This window comes from Chaetodon auriga, chromosome 7 (genome assembly GCF_051107435.1).
Source record: "Chaetodon auriga isolate fChaAug3 chromosome 7, fChaAug3.hap1, whole genome shotgun sequence".
NCBI lineage: Eukaryota > Metazoa > Chordata > Actinopteri > Chaetodontiformes > Chaetodontidae > Chaetodon > Chaetodon auriga.
Window position 1 is genome coordinate 16,934,346 of NC_135080.1, and position 24,515 is coordinate 16,958,860.

At 42.7% G+C, this 24,515-nt stretch overlaps 1 protein-coding gene across 5 annotated transcripts in view; it reads right to left on the reverse strand.

Annotated features, from left to right (window-relative positions):
• Positions 1–786: 786 nt before the first annotated feature.
• Positions 787–24,515, reverse strand: part of LOC143322932 (cilia- and flagella-associated protein 337-like) — a 30,156-nt gene continuing 6,427 nt past the window's right edge. For 2 of the 5 annotated variants that reach the window (XM_076734374.1, XM_076734375.1), the window contains exons 8-18: positions 20,497–20,664; positions 19,326–19,474; positions 17,974–18,207; positions 17,397–17,561; positions 15,626–15,741; positions 12,969–13,099; positions 7,621–7,722; positions 7,394–7,507; positions 5,006–5,196; positions 3,090–3,287; positions 845–2,115 (exon numbers count right to left, since the gene is read on the reverse strand). In XM_076734374.1, coding sequence (XP_076590489.1) covers positions 1,987–2,115; positions 3,090–3,287; positions 5,006–5,196; positions 7,394–7,507; positions 7,621–7,722; positions 12,969–13,099; positions 15,626–15,741; positions 17,397–17,561; positions 17,974–18,207; positions 19,326–19,474; positions 20,497–20,664 — 1,697 coding nt within the window. In that variant the 3' untranslated portion in view covers positions 845–1,986. The other 3 variants (XR_013077364.1, XM_076734377.1, XM_076734376.1) reach the window with 3 other exon arrangements.

The window sequence follows — 24,515 nt, forward strand, 5'->3', positions numbered from 1 at the left end:
ACAAGCTGTAGATACTCAAAATCCAAGCTTAAACATCAGATTCTCTTATGCACACTGTTAAACATTCAAGCTCAACTCAGTAGTTAAATAAGTCTTTATGAAGCAAGTCATCTGAGCAGAGCTGGACTCAGGCAATGGCAAGTCTGATGTGCTGCACGTGTGCATGTGCATGTGTGTGTATGTGTGTGAAGTCAGAGCCACAAAGAACCACTAGCAGAAATGGCAGATAGAGCTGAGATTACTTTGCTGTCTATCTTCATTTGAGCAAGGTCCCAGAAACTGTGATACCCCGTATTTTTCCCAGAGACAAATAAGAGTTGTTTACTAAAAAAAAAAGTCCCCTTTTTTGATCTTGTCTTTTCCATGTTGTGCTCCACACTTGTTTACTGACATGCACCATAACATATCCAAATTTGATATTTTCTCACAAAGACACTCCACACCTCAGGCAGCTGCAATAAGCGTTTCTTTGTTTTACTTCTTGAACTCTAAAAAGACAATGAATTGAATCTTAATCTGAACACTTAAATTCCTTTGACAATGCTGAGAAATGAAGTACAACAACCCTCGATCCCTTCACATCTTGTGTGGACAATAAACACATCAAACAACTGTTAAGTGTTTGTGAAAAATGTGTTAAAAATGAGGTTACACAATTAAAAGTCAATGAAGCAAGAAACAGAAACTAAAGGACTGTACAAAGACAAATGGACAACAAAAACTGTCAGCCAGGCTGAGGCTGGGTGTCATTCATTAACCCCGTCTCTCCTGGTAGCTCCTGTCTGGTTAAGTGCCCACTTTTGACTGTAAACACAACCACAAGATCAATAAATACAGCCAAGTGAATGCAGTCCACTCAAAGACATGTTTAAGTCTCAGTTTATTGATTAAAACATTTCTGAGTTCATATATCATGCATTCCCACCAGGACGGCCCCATCAGTGTTTGTGACATGAAAAATCTATCACACAAGCCGGGAAAACCAGAGAATCACGACCTCTAATGTGTGCCGTCAACTCTATGCACCAGCCTGAAGCTGCCCCATTTGCAACGAATGGGGGGAATGACTTTGAGAACTCCAGTGAAGACTCAACTTTTACTGACTTTCATGTTACAACAGTACAATCACTTTCAAACTGTAAGGCACACTCTTATTCCCAGAAAAATAATGTTGAATGTGATCTCTTTCTGTTCTCTAAGCATCGGGGCAAAAAAGAAAAATCTTAGAACTGGGAGCATCACAAATGCTATTTCATTCTTTGCGGTTGTGAAAGGGAGTCATGACTTTTCGCTGTTACACACCACACTGTCCCCAGGCTTAAAATAAAATGTGAAAAAGCTCCAATTTAGTGGCATTTTTCTGATTCAAGCTCTCATGACTCTGTGGCAGACAATGGCTTTGTTCTCTTTGTGCAAGTGTTCTGACTTTTTTCCTTTAAACATAATTTAGACTAAATAATATCAAGGAAAACTTGTAAAAGCCTTTTTTTTTACTTACAATGAAAGACAAAATGTCTCAGCTTTTCATCTGAAACTCTCACTATAAATCATGCCATTTAATTAAGAGCACGTCATTTTTTTTTTTAATTAATCTATTTTTTGGGGGCTTTTTAGCCTTTATGATAGCAACAGTTGAAGGTACGACAGGAAAGGGGGCAGAGAGAGAGGGGACAACACGCAGCAAATGAGCCGCAGGTGGGAGTCAAACCTGTGGCCACTGCAGAGGACTGACATCCTCAATACATGCGGTGCACACGCTACCAACTGAGCTATAGGGGCGCCCAAAGAGCATGTTATTTTAAATGCCCACAGGGCAATTCAGAAACACTGCTGCTTTACCAGGCAGTGAAAATGAGCCTGTACAACTATGGTGCAATGCACTTTAGACAGAATCAGCTCTTCACCTGGATAAAGGTTTGGTCCTGCTTACTCTTGCATCCTTTATCCCCACCTCTCCACCCTCTGCAGAGGTGTCAGGGTCCTTGGTCAGGGAGCTGGAGGTGACCTCTTCCCTCCCTCTCTGGTGTTTTCTTGGCCTCCATCGTCTCTCTGGTCCTGCTCTGGTTCCCGCTGTTTGTGCAGAGGTCCATGTCTCTCCAAATACCACTGCTCCTCCTACAGCAGCAAAGACAAAACAGCAAGAATATGTGGGATCAGTTTTGCTGGTTTGCAAGGTGTCCCAGTGACCACAAGATTGCGACATTGAAAAGCAGCTTAGCTCGGGTCATGCAGGGTCTTAAAAAACCAAATCCAGTCTGTCTGAGGAACTCTCATCAAACCGTAGAAGGAAGCTTTTAATGTGAGTCCCTGTCTCTGTATTTTCTCCTTGCTGGAAAGCATATTTATAATTAACAGTGTATCCTTTGATAACCTGATATGCTGAATATGTTGTAGTCTTTCTTTTCCAGAATTCACATCTGCTGAGCATTAAGCAGACAATGTATGAATCCAACGGCAGCTGAATGAAATAGAAATGTGGCATAACACAGCTTAAAAAAACAAAAAGTAACACAAACTATTCAAACACACAGCTTGTCTTGCTCTGTGTGTTTGGGTTGCTACACATGTGACATTTACACTGTAGTTTCAAAGCATTTCCTTGTACCGCATACGGTACACAGTTCATGTATGTAGCCGTACATGCATGCTTGCTTTTATTCATGCGTGTTCTTCTTTGGGATGTGGTGTATTTGTGTGGTTGTGTGTGTGTGTGCCCGAGGCAAAACTAAATGAAGCAACACCAAGCAGAAACTGCCCCAGGCTAACTTAATATGGGCCTCCTTTGACCCAGGCACACACACACCCACACACACACTTCTAACTTTGGCTTGATGCTAGGTTTCATATCCATTTCGTCAACTGGATACTACCACCCACCAGCACCGTCCAGAGTGGGGGGTGAGGCTTTATCAAAGGCAGCCTGCACCGCCTTACATTTGAACCACGAGAATCTGAGGCCATTACCTTGAGGCGTGCAGAAAAATATCTCTGCCATCCAAAACAATTAATTTCAGACACGCAGGTTACGTTATGTAATTAAATCCACAGCAGTGAACTTAAATGGCTTGTGTAAGGGTGTGTTTGCAGACCTGTCCGAACAGACCAACAGTATCTCCGGGCAGGCGGCTAAGAGCCACACTGCAGTCTGATGATGCTGAGAGAAGGAGGAGACTACTGCCTTGGAAACACATCTCCAGGTGAGTCACACGATCAAGGTGTGGACGGAAACTACGTAGCAGTTTTGGAGGTTCTTTGGTTATCCCATCATCTGGCTGAAGACAATAATGCTGAGGGACGGAGGAGTAAAGCAGTGGATTAAAACATGTATGATTTGGCTGAAAAAAAAAACCATTTATTGTGGACGTTCAAAAACATGCAATTAAATCACGTCATTGTAAGAGCTTTCCATTCTCTCACCGAGCTTTAACATGCTTAAAGACTAAGCCGTTGGGATGTAGAAGACTGATTTAAAGGCACAGCACATTGTTCTTCCACCGTGGATGACAGATAGTTACTGTTGTCCTGGTGTTATGGTGCAGTGTGATAAGGAACATAAGATCAGACTGGATAGCATTCTACAGAACAGCATTCATGGGCAAGGACGAGAGGTTAGATTAATGTTTTATTATGTTTATTTTTCAAAGAGAAAAGGTTTTGAGGATCAGAACTGAGAGACACGTTTAGTCAGGGTTGCTGGAGGGTAAATATCCCTTATTCCAATAAGGAGCTGCACAGAGCCGCTAATGGTACCCTAAACTCTAATTACCACCAAAAGGAGTAGAATTACAGTAATGGATTTGTAGCACGTTACTCCCACAACAGTTAGTCAGCTAGCTTTACATGCTAATGTTTGCAGCTTAGGTTAGAGCAGATTAACACACTGTTTCATCCATTTCTTATGTTTTTGCTGTTTTGTCTGATTAAAAAAAAAGGCACCACTCTCCAGACCCTTCAGATACCGAGTTGGCTCTTAGTGTAGCCCCCTGCAAATGGCTACAGGCTATCACTGTTCAGCGGAGGGAATAACTGAATGGTCTTTGGCTTTGGCTATGTATGTTTTGCTGCATGTATTAGTAACATCAATCAGTATCAGTATTATCATCATGTAAGGGTGAGACCTGGTACTGAACTGTGAAGTGCTGTATCTGAGAACACTGTATACTGTGCAATCATGTTAGTCATCCAGCTGATTCCAAAGCGTGCTCAAAACTTGCCGAAGGACAGGATTTCTACCAGAGCATTGAGCCTGTCCAACTTCTTCAACTCTGCTACATATATACATAAATCTCCATAAATTAAACTGGAAGCCAAATGAGACGCACCCATTTGAATTCATCCCCTCTTATAAACTGTGACAGAGAGTTGAGCTGTGAATATTGTGGCAATAATACCCGAGAGGGTGTTCTTTTACTGCGATTATGAGCATGACAGTGATGCAGCTATGCCTTATACCGATGGCGCGATCTAAGTCTTCATAATCAGAGTCAAAAAGTCAAAAGGCCTCTCTGAGGTATCAGAAACTCTACAGCTACCAAACATGTGGTTATGTATGTGAAGTGTTCATGTGCTGAAGTGAATCTCTAATCACCTAACTGAAATTACTGATAATTTAAAATTTTAAATAAAATACCAAACAGGATGAGGACACAACCTCCTTCTGCTAATATAACACTGGATTTTTTCTAAATGATTGACTGGTCTGGTTGTACTCCAGCAAGCTGCTGGGGCTTCAAAATGACAGACAGTGCTGTCATTTTCAGAGTGAACAACATGGCTGATCTAATGGAAATATCGAGGTTCACTCTGTCTACCACAGTCTGTCTCTTGATCTCTGCCCCTCCCTCTGGCTCTGTGTTCACCAGTCTCTATCACTCCCTCTGTCTTCATTACTGTCGCTTGTCCGTCTTAAAGTATAGACAAATGTCATGGAGGCATGTAGTTTCAGGGTGCATTCGTGTGGTCCACTGCAGCTGATATACAATATGCATGCGAGACAAAAACCAACCTGTATGTCCCAAGTCTTGACTGTTCCCTGCCTGTCAGCGGTGACTAAATATTTTCCACATGGGCTGACAGTCATAACAATAGACCCCAGGTCTCCGTTGTGAGCTGTGAACTGTCCCACCAGGTGGCTGTGGACAGTGTTCCAGAGTCTGACCACACCCGAACCTCCGCAGGACACCAAGTCTGCACCGCCTGATGGAAATGAAGGAATATACATGTTGGGAATAATGACTGAATTACTTTTGCAGCTTTGAAAAACAAATATGTAGCATCAAAAACACAAGCATGAATAAACAGAATGCCAATAGGTATGGTAGGTCAAACATAGAGTTTATGTTTTTTTTCCCTGTGAATGTAAATCTGAGGATTGTGGGAACTTTTCCACATGCCTTGTCTGTTTTACACCACCTGAGCCTTGTGTTGAACAACAGAAAATCCTTTAAAACTTGAACTGTGCAAACACCGATGATGTACAGATGTTCTCATTTGAGACACCACTGCAGGCAACTTGAGGTTAAAAGCAGACACACTATCAATGGAAGAAGCAGGTCTAACTGCCCACAGACCATCAAGGGTCCAATCCCTCAGCCACAGGCAGAGATAGTGCGTTCACAAAAACGGACACCTTAGCCAATATTTTGTCGAACTCTCACACAGCAAAGCCTTTTCTTCAAGTAGATGTTCAGATGACGCCAGATTGGTTTTATTTCATTTCAGTGAACCTGTAGTCATGTGACTACTATCGCCCTCAGGTAAGTAACATTATACCAAATTAATCAGGTCTGTGGGCCCGACGTCACCCCCTGCACACTATACGTTTGACACGTGCATAAGACGGCCGAGTGATTGGCTGCAAATCAGCACCACCTTTTGGGTCGGCCATGCCAGGCTCCTCCATACATGCTGTGTCCCTTGCTGCCTCAGACAATCTGGATAAGACAGGCAGCTCTGGCTGTGGCTCCTCTGAGCAGGTGGGTGTTTATGATTTGAAGGATGAAATTGGCACCTGGCTGAAGTCTCTATCCCTGCATGTCATTGGGTGCCCTTGGTGGCACTGAATTGGCCACAGAGACCATGGATGGTGGAGATCCATGAGATGTTGGAGGGCCACGCGTGGCATTACCACATCGGGCAGGTCTGCTTCAAAGCAAGTCTGGCTCGTTTGATAGTGGATCTGATTGCACTTGCTTATGTAAATGTGGGAGCAGATCCCCCTTCAGTGGGAATGACCACTTCATGGGTGCTGTTGTGGGGTGTATCTTAAGAGGATTTGTGCCATGTGCCTGGTTGAACTTTCTCATCAACCTTCATCAGATGTTATGAGTTAAACCTGGCTTCAGTCTCTGTCCCCTCATCCGATCTTTGTGGTCACAGTGGATGCTTGAATTTTCTTTTTCATTCGTTTCTCTGTCTGAGCCCTCTCGTGTTTACATTGCATTTGTGCAGCATGGGCTCATGCTTCAGGATGTTTTGGATTGTGTTTTGTCATGACCCTGGAGAGAATGATTTTCTTCACATACATTTCAGTTGCTGACAATAAAATGCTTGAACTTGATTGTGTTCTGTGGTTTTCTAAGACGTGGTTGTCTCCTCTTCTACAGGGCTTTTTAACCTGAAGGTGGGGCCAACTCAGCCTCCTTATGACTGATTTGGTATACAGTCGTCACATGGTTACAGGTTCACTGAAATGAAATAAAGCGAATGTTTACATATATAAATGCAGTTTTATGAATAAATGACCATAAACATTTGTTTCCTCGTCACTCCTGGCCTGGTGTTATGCAAAGTTTTGGCTGTAAAATGAGTTGGATCTGGGACAACACCAAAAAACCAAGAACACACAAATTAATGCACAAGTGTGAATCTGTGCATTTGCAACGGGGTCTTTCAACAACAAAAGCAAGGCTATATACGCGTGTATCTGACATTCTGAAAAGGCTTTTGATCGTAGAACGATTGATCGAAGTAACTTCACCGTGTTTGCAACTATAATTCTTCAAATCAGAGGCTCTCACATAAACAACATAAACAACTACTCATACATACAGGCTGACTATATGTTTAAAAAGGTTTTGGCTTCAGAACAAAAACTCAAAATCATCACCTGGTTTCGGAGTTGGGAAGGTTTAATGGCTGTGATGAAACTAGTCACATTTTTTTGGGCAAGATGACATGTTAGTGCAACGGTGTGATCAAAATACAGAAATTATTTGTTGAAAAAGATTTTTTTTTTTTTTTTTAATTCACTGCTCTTATTTTTGAGGGGCAGCTTCTGAGGCAATGCTGCCTAACAGTGTTCCTCCAACATTATGCAATGTCCCATATCTTACAGAGCTTATGCTAACAAATAACCCACACTTGAAAGTTTCATCAAATTTCATTATTTCACCTGTAGTTGCAGCTGCAGGTGTGCGTCCTGGTATGAAGAACAATCTAGTGACGGCATTGGAGTTATCAGAGACTGCTTTGCAATTCACACCAACGTGAGAATCTGGGAAATGGCCTAGAAAATCAGCGTTAAGCAAAGAAGTGAAAGATGAAGAAAAATTAAGAAAAGGGAGATGAGCAAGATACATTCACATTACAAATGGAAAATGAAGTGTGTGAAAGTGAGACCTTGCTGCTTTCTGCCTTCTCGGGGTTCAGCATTTGGCTGCAGTTTCCTCAGAGCTTTTTCTGTGCTGTTATTCCACACTATAACCTCTCCATCGTAGCTTCCTGCAAACATCAGAATCAAGACGAAACGGGCTTATGATAAAACTGCATGTTGCTTTTTGGCATGTTTGTATCAACAAACACCACTTCATTGAAACAGAAAGAAAAATGTCACATTTTCAAAAATATATTAAACACCACAAACATTCTCTCAACACACTTTTACTTGCGTCATGCTGCTGAATCGTGCAAGCCAGCCACTAAAACAACTTTAAAGTTAATAAAGCTCAACATCTGTCCCAAGCTACCATCTGTTCCAACCACTCAAACCTTAACATTAACCTCGAGAGAAAGTGCTTTTCAAATAATCTACATTTTATATAAGAAAGTGTGTGTCGGTCTATGTGTGTGTGTGTGTGTGTGTGTGTGTGTGTGTGTGTGTGTGTTTATCATGTAAGGCAGGAATCAGGTGGCTCGACAGTCGAACAGCAGGAATTAATGAGATATGTGAAGAGTGTGTGAGCCATAGGAGGTATAAACTTTATGAGAGTGTGGGTCGCCTGCATTATTCATGCAGCCCAGGGCCAGCTTCTGTATTTCAAGTGACTTTTATCATGCTGTGTGTGTGTGTGTGTGTGTGTGTGTGTGTGTGTGTGTGTGTGTGTGTGTGTGTGTGTGAGACAGAGAGGGATAAGGAGGGGGTATAAGGCGAGGGAGTGTTGATTATCTGCATCATCTACACAATGTGGAGCTTTGTAATGGAGCTAGATTTACCTCACCTTCATTAACTTTTTAAAGTGCTCTAATATACTATACGCACCCCAGAAATACATGAGAAATACATGAAAGTACCCAAGCAACACTGACTCAGCTGACATCACTTAAGGACATTTATCAGACTTCACAGGTCTGTCTCCAGCCACAAAAGACATTATACAACTTTTTTCACGTTCGCCCCTGTAACTCTCTCACCTGTCAACAAAGAAAATGAAATATATATTATGTATAAATCAGAGCATGCTCTCTTTGAAAAAGATGTCACTGCTATCACTCAGTATTCTGATTTCTATGCCTGCATTTCCATTTTTAAAACATTTTGGCCATCCATCAAAGTTCAGATGAGTTGGTCCTTGGTCGCTTGGAAGGTGTTCAGCCATGGAGGATTAAGGGATCTGAGGAAAGAAGGAAGAATGAAAAGGGGGAGGTTGTGACTGAAGAAGGTACATAGGACCCCTGTGTACCCTTGGTGTATGTGTGTGTGTGTGTGTGTGTGTGTGTGTGTGTGTGTGTGTGTGTGTGTTTGACAATGTGTGCGTGCAAGAAGCCAAGCGGAACCTAGTGAAGACTCTGAATATGAATGAGGAGGCTTCAGTCCCACATCAGCCAAATGTTCCTGCTGCAACTTGATTCAACTTGAGACACAAACAAACAGAGGCATGCACAAACAAACACACACACACACACACACACACACACACACAAACGAAAAAACGAACAAGCCCGAGCATGTGTGTGTCCAACAGAACTTTAAATTGACTTTTGTCACTGGTGGCCATGATGCCACCACTGCTTTCACTTGGCAGCACTAGCACATAATTTGGCACCACGCATGCTTTGATGTGAAACAGCATTACTCACTGCAACCCTGAAGAAATATGCTGGCAACTGAGACGAATGTGTCATTGCTTTTAGAAGCCGTCTTTGTGCTCGACAGATTTGGGGAAGAAAGAATTAGCAAAAATAGCTAATGTAGAAATTAACACAGTGAAGGTTCACATCCACCTTTTGCCAAGAGAAGTGTGGAAATGTGGGAAATTGGGACGTGAATGTGATTCATGCTTTTTTGCACAATCACCCAAAGGCCACAGAGAGAGAGAGAGCAATGCACGGGATATTAAGTGTTGGAGGAATTTATGAATGAATTACATCATTTTAGGATTTTTATTTTATTATATTTTATTTTTTTTAGGACCAGTTCTGATCACTTCAAAACCTAAAAGGTCACAAGTTTGATACCCACAGTGTTCATGAACCAGACACAGGCGTAGTCTTTCTGTGGGAAACCATCAACTCCATGCCAAATATGTTATCAGGAAGAGTGCTGCTTTTTAGGTTCAGATATAAAATGCTATTTATCATGCAAACCATTTGCATTCATCAGACGAGCCGCCAAGACCTCAAGAGGCATCAATACGGTGAATGGAATGGCTGAGTGACAGAACAGAAATGATAAAGGGGGATTTTCTCACGAATATTCAGTCGGGGCTTTTGTTTTGGCAATTTCTTGCATCAACTACTAACAAAAGCATTCATGATTTAGTTTGAGACAACCAAACTGTCACATTTCAGAGACCTACGCAAATAAACACACCTTCAAACAAGCCAACATACATCACTGTATTCCCTCTCTCTATATATAAACCTCCACCCCTGCAGTCATACACAAACACACACAACCAGAGGCATGTACACACACACACACACACACACGCACGCGCACACACACACACACACACACACACACACACACACACACACACACACACACACACACACACACACACACGCTTGAAAGACAGAAAGTACTATGTCTCATTTCCCCTCACTCCCACTGAGTGAGCTCTAATAAACATAATTTAAATTGGGCATTTGGATTAAATTGGAGGTGGAGGGTGCAGCGTGGGGCTGTGTGTGTGTGTGTGTGTGTGTGTGTGTGTGTGTGTGTGGGCGAGGTAAGAAATGCAGCAGGCTAACTAGGCAGATGAGGTGAAAAATAAACAGAAGTGAATGGGGAGTGTCAGTAAGAGACAGGAAAAAAGCGAGAGAGCAGGCGGAGAGAGGAGCTGAACACGTCGACAAAGAAATTGGGGAGCAAACTATGAAGAAGTTTCCAAGTTCACAGAGAAGCACCTGAATTGTGCTTTTGTTCCAGCTCCAACTACTCATTTCCTTCCAAACCATTTCTCCCTTCAGCTTGAAGAGCACCCACTCTTATCTACCTTTCCACCTCCATCCCTCACTTTATCGCTCTCTATACTTATCTCTGGGGTTGATGCATCTCAGAAGGCCAGAGAAAGGTCTGCGGTTTGTGCCTGCGCTCCGCTCGCACAGACGGGTAAACTGAAACTGAACTTTCAATACGTGAACCGAAGTGATACAACTTCACAAACTGAAGAGCATACTGGAGAAAATTGGGTTTAGGGTGTTTGCAGTTTGATGGTTATAGAAGTGGACCAGTGACTGGAGGATTGCCAGTTCAATCCCCCAGGCAGAAAAATCTAAGAATGTGATAACGGCGGCTTGCTGGTGTTTCAAAGTAAGCTGTCTTCACATCTAAAGACCTTAACAGACCATTCTGATTATCTTTTGTTTGGATGTTGATTTATTCATGTAACAGGCAAGTTCAGTGATGGTGGCTGTCAGTCTTGACTTGCTCGACGTGACGGCTTGGCAAATGGGATCAAGTGCCACGGGGGTTGAATTCTCCGGCTCGCAAAAATCATAAAAACAGCACGACTGTAAAATCAAGCTCGCAAAACTTTGGAGGCAAGGTCCAAAGATCGTGTGAAACTCAAAGAGGCGGAAGAGAGAAAAAAAAAAAAAGCCACTGGAAGAAGAGAACTGCTTGCCTGCTCTTCCATTAGCCAGAGGCGCCCAGTGTTTCTGCATTTCAATAAGTGCTGCTGTGATTTTAGGACTCTGAACTGATTCCTCATGTGTGAGTCATTTTCTCGTCATGTCACCGAATCATGGTCAAATATTTGGTGCAACACTTCTGCAAAAGCAATAGTAGTGAGGTAATAAATGCAGACCCAGAAACACCCACCCCTGCTGATCCAACCTACTACTCCTGCAAGCACACACACACACACACACACACACACACACACACACACAAACAACAGCAAGAAAAAAATGAAAATAAAAATAAATAACAAGACAAAAACAGAAGAGGAAATTTGTCGGCCTGAGTAATTGTCCCTCCAAGCTCTCTGTGGGTGGTGCTGAGTTATGGTTATATTACCACAAACACACATACACGCACACGCTGACAGAGAGAAAGTACAACTAAAGACTACGAATACATAAAATGAGAAGTGTGCGGAACTTTTTTTATTGGAAATAGATCTTAATCTCTTTCTTATTAGACGAATGCTGCCGCTGAGCAGAGAGCAGCGTGAGCGTTTTTTTGAATCATACATACTGCTTGAACTTTCTGGCTGACCTGCCTTTAATACAGCTCTAATTAAGACTTTAATTAGAGCCACGTTTGCCAATTAATAGGCTCTAACGTGTGAAGGTTTCAGCCTGTGGTGGAGGCGAGTGTCTGCTCAGAAAAGAGACAAAAGAAGCTGTTATTGCTTTGAGGAATAAATTACTGATTTATGAAAAAAAAACTGCGTAAAGCATTGAAAATACTGTACGTTTCAGGAGTGTGGCTTATTGTGTGACATTTAATCAAAAATGCACGGTGTTCACAAGCCTTTGAGTTGTAGTGCGAGGCTGTATGGGCGCACACACGAGCACAGGTGTGACTGAATTCTGTCAACACAAACTTTCAGCCTCTTGGGCAGGCATTCCCTTCCTCTCATCTTCATCCTTCTTCTTCTCGTTCTTCTCCTCATTTTAGTGGCAGCTGTCGTCTGAATGACTTCTCGTCAATAGACGTTACAGCTAATGTCCTACATACTGTCACCTGCACGTTACAGCCGGCCTTTTGCTAAGAAGGGTTAAGAAAAGATAAGGGAGATTCAATATCTAAATGGGAGGACAGTGAGAGAGAAGTATAAAATACTGGAGGATCCGGGAAAAACAGGAGATTTGACAGGTCTGAATATGTTAAGTCTCTCTCTGCCTCCACCCGTGCATAAAAACACAGCTATTTCCAGCCGAGAGAGTCCTTTGATAACAACACCACTTACTTTAATCAACAGATAACTGCTCCCGCGTTCATTTTCACTTCCTTGCTGTTTTTTTTCCCACTCTCTCAATCTCTCTGTCCTCTGCATGAGCCTTCATTCTTAATTTAAGTCATGAGACTGAAATTTATAAAAGAAAGAGAACACTAGGAAGTACAGGAGCACATTCACCCTCGTGACACTGGGTACACATCTGTCCAAGTCACAGTCGACATAGCGCTCACAACAAGTGAAGTACTGAATAAAGCGTGCTGGTGAACAGTGTGCGATGGTGAAACGACTGCCATCTTTACATTCACTGCATCTCCTCCAAGTTTTCTTGTTAATATCCTAAGTGCTCATCACATGCACACACAAACACACACAGAAAACACACACACACACACACACCTGTGACCAGAGTCTGTGGAGGCTGGAATGCGGCACAGAGCACATCACTGCGATGTTGAACACCTCCCTTCCACTCCGACGGTTCAACAAAAGACTGCGAGAAGGAATGCAGACGGAACACCGTTAACATCCTGCAGGGACACAGAGAGAGAAGGTGGTGCTGAGAAGAGAGGAGGGTGTCGAGGTGTGTTACAAAGCTCACAGACTGTCTTTACGATGCAGGCTGGTTCATCAACACACACGCTCGCTCGCAGTGAGAGCGTGAGCAGCGACAGCAGTATGAGCAGCAACTGCAATAGCAGGAGAAGTAATAGTAAAAGTAGCAGTAATGGCAGGAGCAGCAATAGTAATAGTAGTCATACTAGTAGAAGTAATAGTAATAGCTGCAGTGGTTGTAGTACCAGTAGCAGTGATAGTAGTAATAACAGTGGCTGTAACAGAAGCAATACTAATTAGTATCAGCAGTAGTAGACGTCATAGTAGTATCTAGTATTGCAATGTGCACGTTGTGAGAGTGAACATCGACATTTCAACTTGAATCTGGACTAATTATTTCAGATTTCCCATCCTGAAAGAACATTTTGCATATTTTTACATTTTACAACAGTAAAATGTAAAAATAGTACAATAGTAGTAGTAGTAGTAGTAGTAGAAGTACGATTGCCAGCAGTAGCAGTAACAGCAGAAAGTGTATATAGCAAGGTTAAAAAGGAGACTGCAGTGTTACATCTGCCCCTGGAACATTATCTGAACTGCAGTCACCTCTCATCTCCCTTGGAGTGTGTGTGTGTGTGTGTGTGTGTGTGTGTGTGTGTGTGTGTGTGTGTGTGTGTGTGTGTGTGTGTGTGTGTGTGTTTGAGATTGTCCTCCAGCTGCATCTCATCACCACAGTCAAGACGTCAACATATTCTTGGTCCTGCTGAATCCACCCTGCCAGATCATAGTCTCATCTACCAGTTAGTGCTGCTACGCTCCAGCCTTGTATTCAGCTCTTTGAGATTTGCTTCTCTCTGGTTCTCCATTCCTGTGACTATCTTTGCTCTCCATGTCTGCAAAGTCCTGCCACTCCTGACTCACGGCCTGCCTCCGCTCCCGTGCCTGTGAAAGTCTGCTGCTCTCCGTCTCTGTAATCCCTGTCTCAGATCCACACTCATCCAGTTCCCCTGAAGACCTCTCAGGACCTGAATCTCCTCTGCCTCATTCTGCCCAGTCAAGCTTCAGTCCCTGACTCTCTAGCATGGCTCCCCTTCTCCTTCCTTAATCATCTACATACTTGCAATAAACACGTCTCACTGCTTCCTTGACTCCCTGGTTTGTCTGCATTTTGGTTCATTATTTTCATAGTCCTTTGACATGCAGTTTGAATCTGGAAAAAATTACTGTGATTTTCCACCATAAAGGAAAACTGTGAATTTCCACGCATTTTGGACCATTTCTAAATGAGACCGATTACAAGTCAAAGTAGTATTTCACTTTAATACAATCTATTTTGTCATGCTTCATTGGGATCATGTGCAAGATTATTCCAATATAAATTATTTTTTCCCTGAAACAGATTCAAACTTTATTCTACACACGTTATGTATCAAGATGCCGTTTGTGATGAATATGGAAACTACCCCTTTACATGACAAGTGCAATGATAGACATCATGCACACAAATATATGGTGCACACCTGCAATGAGTTCTTCTTCTTTAATCTTTGGCTCTATGTCACTACAGCACATTTATTGCTCTTTATTGTTGTGCAGGTAGAGGACATGAAATGAAAAAATCATGCCCTGTGGTTTCAGACCGTGGAATATGTCTAGTGGGATGTGGATATTTCAGCCTGCATGAGATCATATGAATCGTATGAGCAGCAGACAGCAATAGGACTTTAGTATTAGATGCCATGCAACACAGCACTGTATGGATTAAACTGTGGTCTGGGTGGGGGTGAGGAAACAGGAAATGATATGAGTGATGAAAGTCATAACAGCAGTATTTTCGTTTACTGCTGCTGATCTGTCGCCTATGTTCTCCTTACCGCTGTGACGCCCCAGAGAGCAAGACAGTGTGTGTGTGTGTGTGTGTGTGTGTGTGTGTGTGTGTGTGTGAGAGAGAGAGAGAGAGAGTGAGAGAGACAGAGAATGACAGAGAGAGACGGAGTCATATAACTAGATGATAGCACACTGCTGAGTTCAGCTCACTGGGTGTGAAATGATGATGATGAAGATGAAGAGCGGATGTGATGTGGGTACACAAACACACACACACAGACAGACACACAGACAGACACACACACGCACAAGGTAGTCATACTCGTTAGAGTCCAGATGTCTGGTTGGCTCTGAGTGGTTGGCAGGCACAGGGCAGGCAGAGAGGACACACACACACACACACACACACACACACACACACACACAGTATTTCTCACATGCACACATACTCATTCTGACTCTTTGACGGGTACAGAGTCATTCATATCCAGTGTGCATACACAGTCTGTTAGAGTGTTACTGCATCAAAATACCTGATATTCAGCTGGGTCTTAAATTTGAACATTTTCAGTTTTTCAGTATTGCACATTTTGTACCTAAATGAGATAAACAGACGATGAATACTGCAAGTAAACAAAAACTAATAATCACACTGAAATACACAGGTTCAGTACCTTTCCCAGCCCATGACCAGGATACTCCTCCTCAGCAGCAGGACCTGGGAGATCTCCACAGCCCGACCCAGGCCAGCGTTCATCCTGTGGAGGCAGCGGCCATTGAAGTCCCACACCTGCAAAAGACGACACAGGTGACACTCAAAGGGTCATCAGAACAGCACGTCACTCATGCTTCACGTCACTCTACAGTTTCTATACACACTGTACATGCCAGTCCCTTTTGTCAGCCTTCACACTCATTTTGTCTTGAAAATGTTAATTTTTTTTTGTCTGCCCTCATGAGGATGCAAACTATCAAGCTACGATCCCCCTGCACATCCATCAAACGTGACAGCTCAGGTAATATTTCACACTGTCTGCCCCGTTTTGCATGATGACGCAGTTTGGATCCGCGCTCTGGCATTTAGCAGAGAAACACTGATTGGCCCAATGGGAACGCTGTAATTAAAAGGTCAAAATTTCAAATTCTGAATGGCCCTAACTGCTACACCACGGGTTCAGTGTTGATGAAAATTGGAGAGATGATGCATCTTGTTACTAATTGGCCTAAGGGGTGCCTGCTTCTTCTGCTGAGGATGACTTGTGTAGTTGTTTCAAACGGCATGGTGAGTGTATACCTGACACAGCTTGCACATGCACTGGATGCACATGGCTGCATTCTGACAAGGGCTCATGGGGTCAGAGAGCGGATGTGGTTGATTATATTGATTATAATACGCATAATTATAATTATCATTTCATTTCTTTTTCTAATCTGTTGAGAACAATTGCTCTAAGCTTGGACTCATTATGCAGGGCTTGAATGTGGAGGGCGAATACAGCCACAGAGCACCACGAACCAAAGGCTGTGCAAGACACCATTCTGCCCCGAGAAGACACACATGCTTGCATGTGCACACACACATATTTAGAGAAGCTACATACAGAGAGACTATAACTGTTTTCTAAAACACAAAAATTTGACAAACACTCATTAGACAAGGTGTCTACATGCATAACTAAGCAGTGATTGCACAATGGGACTCACCTTGTCCACTGATCACAGGGTTGGCAGTTTGATGCCTCACTCCTACTGTCCACCTGTTGTCCACCTGTCCTTGGGTAAGACACTGAACCCTGAATTGTTCCCAATGCTTGGCCACCCCTTTGCATGGTGGCCTGCTACCACCAGTGTTCATGTGAACAAGTAAAAATGCAGTCTATTGGAGTGCCTTGGTAGGCAAATGGATATCAAGCATGCCACATGGCAGCATGGTTGCAACTGCTGCTGGTTAGATCACAGCCAACACCTTTGTTGTTCCTGTGTGCCTCATCGCTATCCATTGACGGCAAAAAATGCCCCCAAAAACATACTTTAAAAAAGTGCAGTCCATTTACAGAGTCCCAGTACAGTCACTCTCACACAGGAGTGTGCCTTTATTGTGTTCAGTAACTGTGTGCAAAGAGTAATATCTTGAGGTGAAGTGGCAGAGGTTTAACCCTGCTTGTTTCTGGCTGCACGCCTGTTTAATTTGGTCAGCTTCATGGATAAATTATATCAGAGAGTGAGGTGTTCATTTTCTACTACAAGCTACAAATTCTTCGAAAACATTTTCTCAGAGTTTCCGTCTGCTCCCTCCCCTTCCTCTTCACATCGTCAAACTCTATTTCGTCCCATTTATGCATTTCAGTCAGTGCATTCGAGGGTTTGCATCTCTGTGAGGACTGACCTGCGGCAGAATGAGTGTACACGTGTGTGTGTGTGTGTCGTGTGTGTCTGTCCACCTACTTTAACCTCTCCGTCAGTGCCTGCAGTAAACAGCCGGGTCTGCGTACCGTCCAGGGCCATGGTGGAGATCTCGGCGTTGCCATGACAACGGTGGAACTGCTTGACCTTTTGGCCCGTGTCAGCAAGCCAGCAGATCACAGAGGAGGCAGAGTCACTGCTGACTACCTGCAGCGAGTGAGAGAGAGGATGTCAATCATTAAAAAGAGTTTGATCCTTTTAATGCTGCGAGGGAGGCAGCCTCTGCTGATGTATTCTTTAATGACGCTCACATAGCCAAACCATACTCCTTGCTTCGTTACACTTTATTTTAGTGCTAAGCCACAACTGAAGAAAATATGCAACTAATGATGCTGTCAAGAGAGAATAAAAGTGGGGAGGGGGAAACAAGAGTGGATGCACTTTTTAAAGTGAGGGCTGTTGATTTGGGTGAAGGAAAACAAAGCATGAAACAATAATGACACATACATTTTTTAAAAAGGTAGAAAGCATTAATCCTCTGTGAGACCTCTACTAAATCTGACTTTCTAATGTCTGAGTTATATCAACCTCTATCAAACCAAAGTGTTCACCTGCATACCTGTCTGAACAGACTATTATACAGCACACAGGTAACAGGGTGTTCATGGCTGCTGGTCCTCTTCTCCTCCTTCACGGTGTCCAGCACGAGGAGCTGACTGTTGAAGGAAAGCAGGAGGAGTTGACGCTCCTCATGGAGGAAAAGGAGGGTGTGTGTGTCCTCCTGTGTCTTTGGAAACACATCAGCCAGACGGTGAACACACAGCTGACTCGATACATCCCACAGACACAGGACCTGGAGAGTGTAAGGTTAGAAGATGTATGAATCGCTACTCCTATTTAAACCAATTATCATCATGATCATAACTACAGAAAAATACAATCCTTGCCAAGAAGAATGGTTACTCTTGACCTGACGTGCCAGACAGTTCATTAAACAAAACTGTCTGGGCAGCATTTTTGGCACTTTCAAAAAACGCTTGGCACTGTGACTGGATGAACCGGCTAACACACAGGTCAATGAACAGTGAACCATATGACATAGGAGCAACCTAAGAACAGAGCGAAAACGTCTTTTCCAGTTGGGAAAGGCCTTCACAGTGACCTCCTTCGATAAAGTTCTGATATAACTGATGCTTCAGCAGCATCTACACTGACTTCTATAGGAGCCGAAATTGTTGTTTTAGAACAAAAAAAAAAATGCCCAGACGTTCCTCGTACGACACTAATTGGTCCGAAATGACTGTGGTTTGGCCAAAAAGCCTGACAAACTATATTTCCAGCTCGCGTGATCTTGTGAATCCAGCTGCCTCACGAGCTAAGATTACTGCAGCAGCCTCCACATGATGCTGGTGCCACCTAGCCAGATTTCACAGCAACTCTGCCATATTGCTTTACGGCAAGAAACAAGATGACTGTGGCTGTTCCAGGAAGTCTTCCAGAGGAATCTGAGGTAAAGCTTTCAGAGTTTCCTGCAATGGCAGATGGTGTTTGAGCAGAAGGCAGATGGAACATAAATCACTTCTAAAATATTCATTATCATCAGAAAAGCCAAAGAGAAGGCAAACATGCACAGTGCTGCAAAGGGGAGAGGAAAAGCAGCTCAAGCAGCAACATCCTCTTTGCTTCAGAAAGAAGAAGGGTTTAAAGGAAACCTAGTCTTAATTTTGAGAAACGCCAGCTCTTATAATGGTAATGTTGTGAAACAGGCTACCAATCATCTGCACCACAGCCTCCTTCCTCTGCAGTAATTATAGCAAAGTATAAGAATTAATAATACAATGATAGGGCTCTTTATCATTACATTATCTTTTCTAGCAGAGTGCTGCACACCTGCATCACACACACACACACACACACACACACACACACACACACACACACACACACACACACACACACACACACACGCACCTTATCCTTGGAGTAGCTGAGCAGTTGTTGCTTGGTCTGCATGAAGCGAACTGCAGTGACGGGGCTTGTGTGCCCACTGAGCACACAAACTGGCTCTGAGGTCACATAAGGGTTCCACAGCAAGACCTGATGATCCACACCTGCTGTGGCTGCAACCAATCAGAATGTTCCAAATTAGTCAAGGCGCTGACTGTGATTAATTACAGGAAACCACACTGTTTTTTGTCCTGTCGCCGACAACAAATTCAGTGTTGCATTTGATGCTTTGGATGCTTCTGTGTCTCTTGGTTCTATGCATAGAATTACAGAAGTTTTTTTTTTGTGTGTGTGGACCAACTTCAAAATATTTACTTGGGATTAAATTAAAATTAATTGGGAGCACACAAATTGTGTTTTTCCAGATCAATGTCAAAGCATGTGTGTTAATCTAACTTTAAAATTTAATTAATTTGTGTAGGATAGTGTTTTGGTTTTTTTTTTAAGTTTCAAATTGAGAGTAAAAAGTGGGTGAGGGTGTCGTAGGGATAGGCAAATAATTGTAAAGTAATCGAACCTGACATTATGTCTCTATCATTATGACTCATTATGACTCTATCATGTTATATAATATATCAATACGTTTGATAAATTCAGGCTGCCGTCTACCTTCTAAGTAAGTGGGTTGCTCCACGAGCAGTTGCAAACAATGAAATTAACGTTGTGTGTCGGCTGTAGGTGAGAGAGCTAATACACACAAAACATGTCAGTCATGTGGGAACGCTTTGTTTTCACTCGTCGTGATACAGGACAGGAAGAAGCTAAATGAAAATACTGTTGGTGTTAGTTGGATCTATCTATATTAATTACTTTGGTAATGCTGTGAAATATACTTTGATTTCCCTGTTTTAGCACAAAAATACTTAAAAACGTTATTTTACTGATATACTGATCATAATCCATGATTTTCTGCTTATTTCAAGTACAAAGAATTAGAGTTCCACAGTGAGAATGGAGAACATTAATACTGATATTGATTTTAGGTGATATTCCCCAGCCTGATGGTGTCATATGTTGAACAGATTGGACAAATTTGGGATTTTAGGCTAAATAAATAAAACTTGAGAGCACTGAACACTTCCTATTCACTCTCACATCACAAGTAATTTCAGTCTGAGTACACACTGGCCCCTACCTATCAGATTGAGTCCACAGTGGTAGTCCATGTCCCACACGCCCCTCTTTGTAAGGAAAGAAGTGACTCGTAGACTTCTGCTTTCTTTTTCCCTCCAGCCGATCACCATGCTGCTCTGCGGTCCGGTGCTGCACGACACAAAGGCCTCCAGTGAGCCCAGGTAATGTACTGAAACAGGAAAGAGTCGTAAGTGAAAGTAAATTAATTGTGACAGATACTGTAATTAGCTTTACTACATTTAGAGGAGCGAGTAACACTGAGACAGAACAAGCCTGCTGATGGCTAAAGTCCATTTGAAAGCGGATGTTAAGAATACAGCATACAAACAGACAATTAGGCAACTGAATTAACAGCTGCTATTTTTGTGTGTGTGTGCGGTTCCTGTTTACTCTGAGAGTCATTCTAATCGTAAATCCGTTAAATGCATCAGGCGTTGGTGTGACAACTGCTGTCAAATGTAGAACTGCAGCTGATTTTTATCTGTAACTTAAGCACAGATCACCTGGTTACACTGTGGTTTGACAACAATAACACAGATGACTGTTGGGAATGAAATAATAGGATTAATCAAACCTGTTTTTTTAAAATACGTTTCGAGACACGATTCAAAAGACACAGTCAGTGATTCTGCTGCATAAGATCTTCAGGCGGGGAGTTTCGGAGCTGAGGGGCTCTGACCGTAAAACCCCTTTAGTCTTGAGTCAGGATTTAGGAGCAGCCAGTAGAGCCCTGCCTGAAGATCTGAGGCTACGCTCTGGTTCATAGAGGAGCAGCAACTCAGCAGTATAACTCGGAGCTAAACCATGAAGTGCTTTAACGGTAATCAGTAAAATCTACTCTAAAGTGTACTGTTAACCGGTGAAGAGAGGCTAAAACAGGAGGGATAGGATCTTGTCTTTTAGTATTTGTTAAAAGCCAAGCAGCTGTGTTTTGTACCAGCTGAAGGCATGAGGGGTTTTTTTTTTATAAACTTTAATACAAGGAATTACAATAATGTAACCAAGATCAGATCTAATCTAATCAAGTTTATTATCACATACGTACAATCACACCTTAACAATCATACCTTAACCTAACGTACATTTTTGATGGTGGGAGAAATCAGGACAGCTGGAGGAAGCCCACGCAAACACAGAGATGATATAAAAATGTGTATGACCTTCTCAAGATCAGAAAAACTGAACAACTTTTGTAACTTCTTTTTCAAATGAGAGGTCACTGTCTAATGTTACGCTTTACACAGGTTTCTCACTGTCACTGGTTTTGTTATTCAGAGGACATAAATTTGCATTTCCTCTCAACAACAATGGTAGTGAATTTTATATTTATGCAGGATATGTCCCAGTGGCAGCATGTATACACAGAATAACAGAGGACCAAGGATGGAGCCTTGGGGAACAGAAGTGCCACAGAGGAAGAGGCAGCACTGACCACTTCTGAAAAAACTGTTTGATAATTAAGATGTGACCCAGTCTAGGGCAGTACCCCTATTGTCGACCCACAAGTCAAGGTGAATGGATAGTGTACAGTGGACAACTATGACACAAGCAGAGCTGAGATGGAGAAAAAATTAATTAAACAATCTTCATCATCAGCTGTAAGAAAAAGATCTTTTTATAAATTTAATGAGGGCAAATTCTGCTATGACATGAACAGAAACCTGACTGAAATTCACCAAAGATATGATGACTATTCATAAAAGAAACAACTTTAAATGAGCAAATTTTCAAAAAATTTCAATAAAAACTGTAATCTAGAAATGGACCAAAAGGTTTCTTGAGAAGAAATGTTGAAAACAGTGGACGGAGAGTTAGTGTGACCAACACTGTCAAAAACCACCTTCAATCTGCCACACATAACATCTAAAGGACTTGATGAAGACTTTAATTTGGCAGAATGAAAGGACCTCAAATGACTGAGCGAGGCAGAGGGGTCGCAGTGTACAAAACGATCACCAGTGATATGACCAATCTGAAGTTTTTAGGAATGTGCGACCGAGCCGAGTCTTGGTACGACAGAACAATAGACCTCATTCATGAAAATGTTAATCCAGACAGATCTGAACTTAACTTTTTCTGTACAAGTTTATTTTAAGATTAGAATTAAGAAAACAATCATAAACGAAGGCCATTAGTGTTCAAGCAGCTCGTCTGTGTGGAGCAATAATGCAGCAGAAGTTACCAGCAGAGGGAATAAATTAGTTTTAACTCCAACAAATTCGATCTAAAACAACATTGCAACATATTTTGATGATGACACACTGTTGATTTCATTTCATTTCTTCAAATTAGATACTTCATCCAGCTCATGCCAAAATGCTCCTGCTAGCAGACCTCTGAAGGACATCCACTTTCTGAAATGGCTGTGCTAAATGTGCATTGACCGCGATGGCAAACCAACCAATCCACAGGCGCTCAGCGCAGCATAGAATTAGTTTGATTTGCTCACTGGTATTACAGAAAATGTAATGGATCTTGCATCACCATCTATCTCAATTAACACTTTGATTGAGAACAGCTAAATCGGATGCCACGCGTCTCTATTAGAGGCTGCCTGGCTTTCAAATACTGCACAAATAAGCGCAGGTTGGGAGATGGCATGTGACAGTCGCAGGTCAAAGATCGGCCGCCTAGCTGGGGCAAATAATTACGTCTGATTACATTCCATACACCGCATCTTTTCTCCGTCCTGTGAATTAAAAGATCAGTGGATTTCCAGACAGCGTCGCATGACTCATCATTGATTAATGAGGCCCTCTCTCTTTCACTGACACACACAAATCATAAATCAAACTATTTGCGATGCAGACCCACATACAGAACATCTGCTCGCTCTAGCCGCTGATGTGTGTTATGCCACACTTGCTGCTGTGAGTTTCGAATTGAAAGAGGAACAGCAGGAGTCACATTTTATCTACATCAAAGCTAACCTCTTTTGTTCTGCAACAAATCGCTGCACAATTTAGGGAGATTTTAGTGTACATGCCAACGTTCATCCTTAATGTTCTTTTTCATTTCTTTGATCACAACATTATGTGGATATGTTAATGCTTTTCTCTCTCACAGACACACACACACTTCCTACAGCTCTCCTTCCTTGTCCTTACGGGTCTGTGTCCATCCCAATTTCCTCCTAATTTCCTCTCAATTTTCCTCTCTGTTCCACCACCCTTCCCCCTTCTCTCCCACCCTCCTTCCTCCTCTCTCTGGTGGCCCGTGAGCCCGAAGGTTTGGAGGTCTGGATAACCAGCCATGTCTAATGGTACACAGCCCACTCATACTGCAGGGTGGCCAACTTCAAAAGAACAGCACCAGCACCCCAGAGGTATGCAAACACACATATACAGTCACACAAACCTCCTTTCCTTTCTCACACTCTCAAAACACCACACACACACATTTACCCATGCAGCAACCTTAGTATACACTCTCTTGTTGTTTCACACGCACATGCACACGCAGCCTGTAAAATTTCAATTAACCAGTGCTTTTAATGTTTTGGCATCGTCTCCTCTGCTTCCCCCTTCTTTTGTTTTCCCGTTGTTTTCCCATTTGTTGTGCTTATTTATATGTACTTTATTCTTGTTTTCCCCCTTTGTCAGGATCTCCCCTTTCAGCAAAGCTAGCCTCAGAGCACTGCCTCTGCTGAATCACTATCAAACAGCCCAATGACTCTTCAGAGGGGCTCCACAGGAATGATGCAATCGAGATACAACTAAGCGACCTCTTTGTTACCCAGGCTGAGCTGAAGTGGGGAGTCTCAAGGGGCCAGACCTCAAGCCCGTGACTTTATGCCAATAGTCAAAAGTCTGGCTGTGCAAGACTATAAAGTGGGTGACTCAGGACTCGGTGCATGTGTGTCAGTTTGTGTGTGTGCATCAATGACAGAGACACGCCCAAGCATTTCCATGGCGTTGCATAAGCTGTTTTTATAGTGATACCGAAAAAGTGAGCAAGCAAGCAAACGCAGAGAGGGGCTCTCATCCCAGCCGTCAAAGTGAAAGTGTGTGAGCGTCAGGT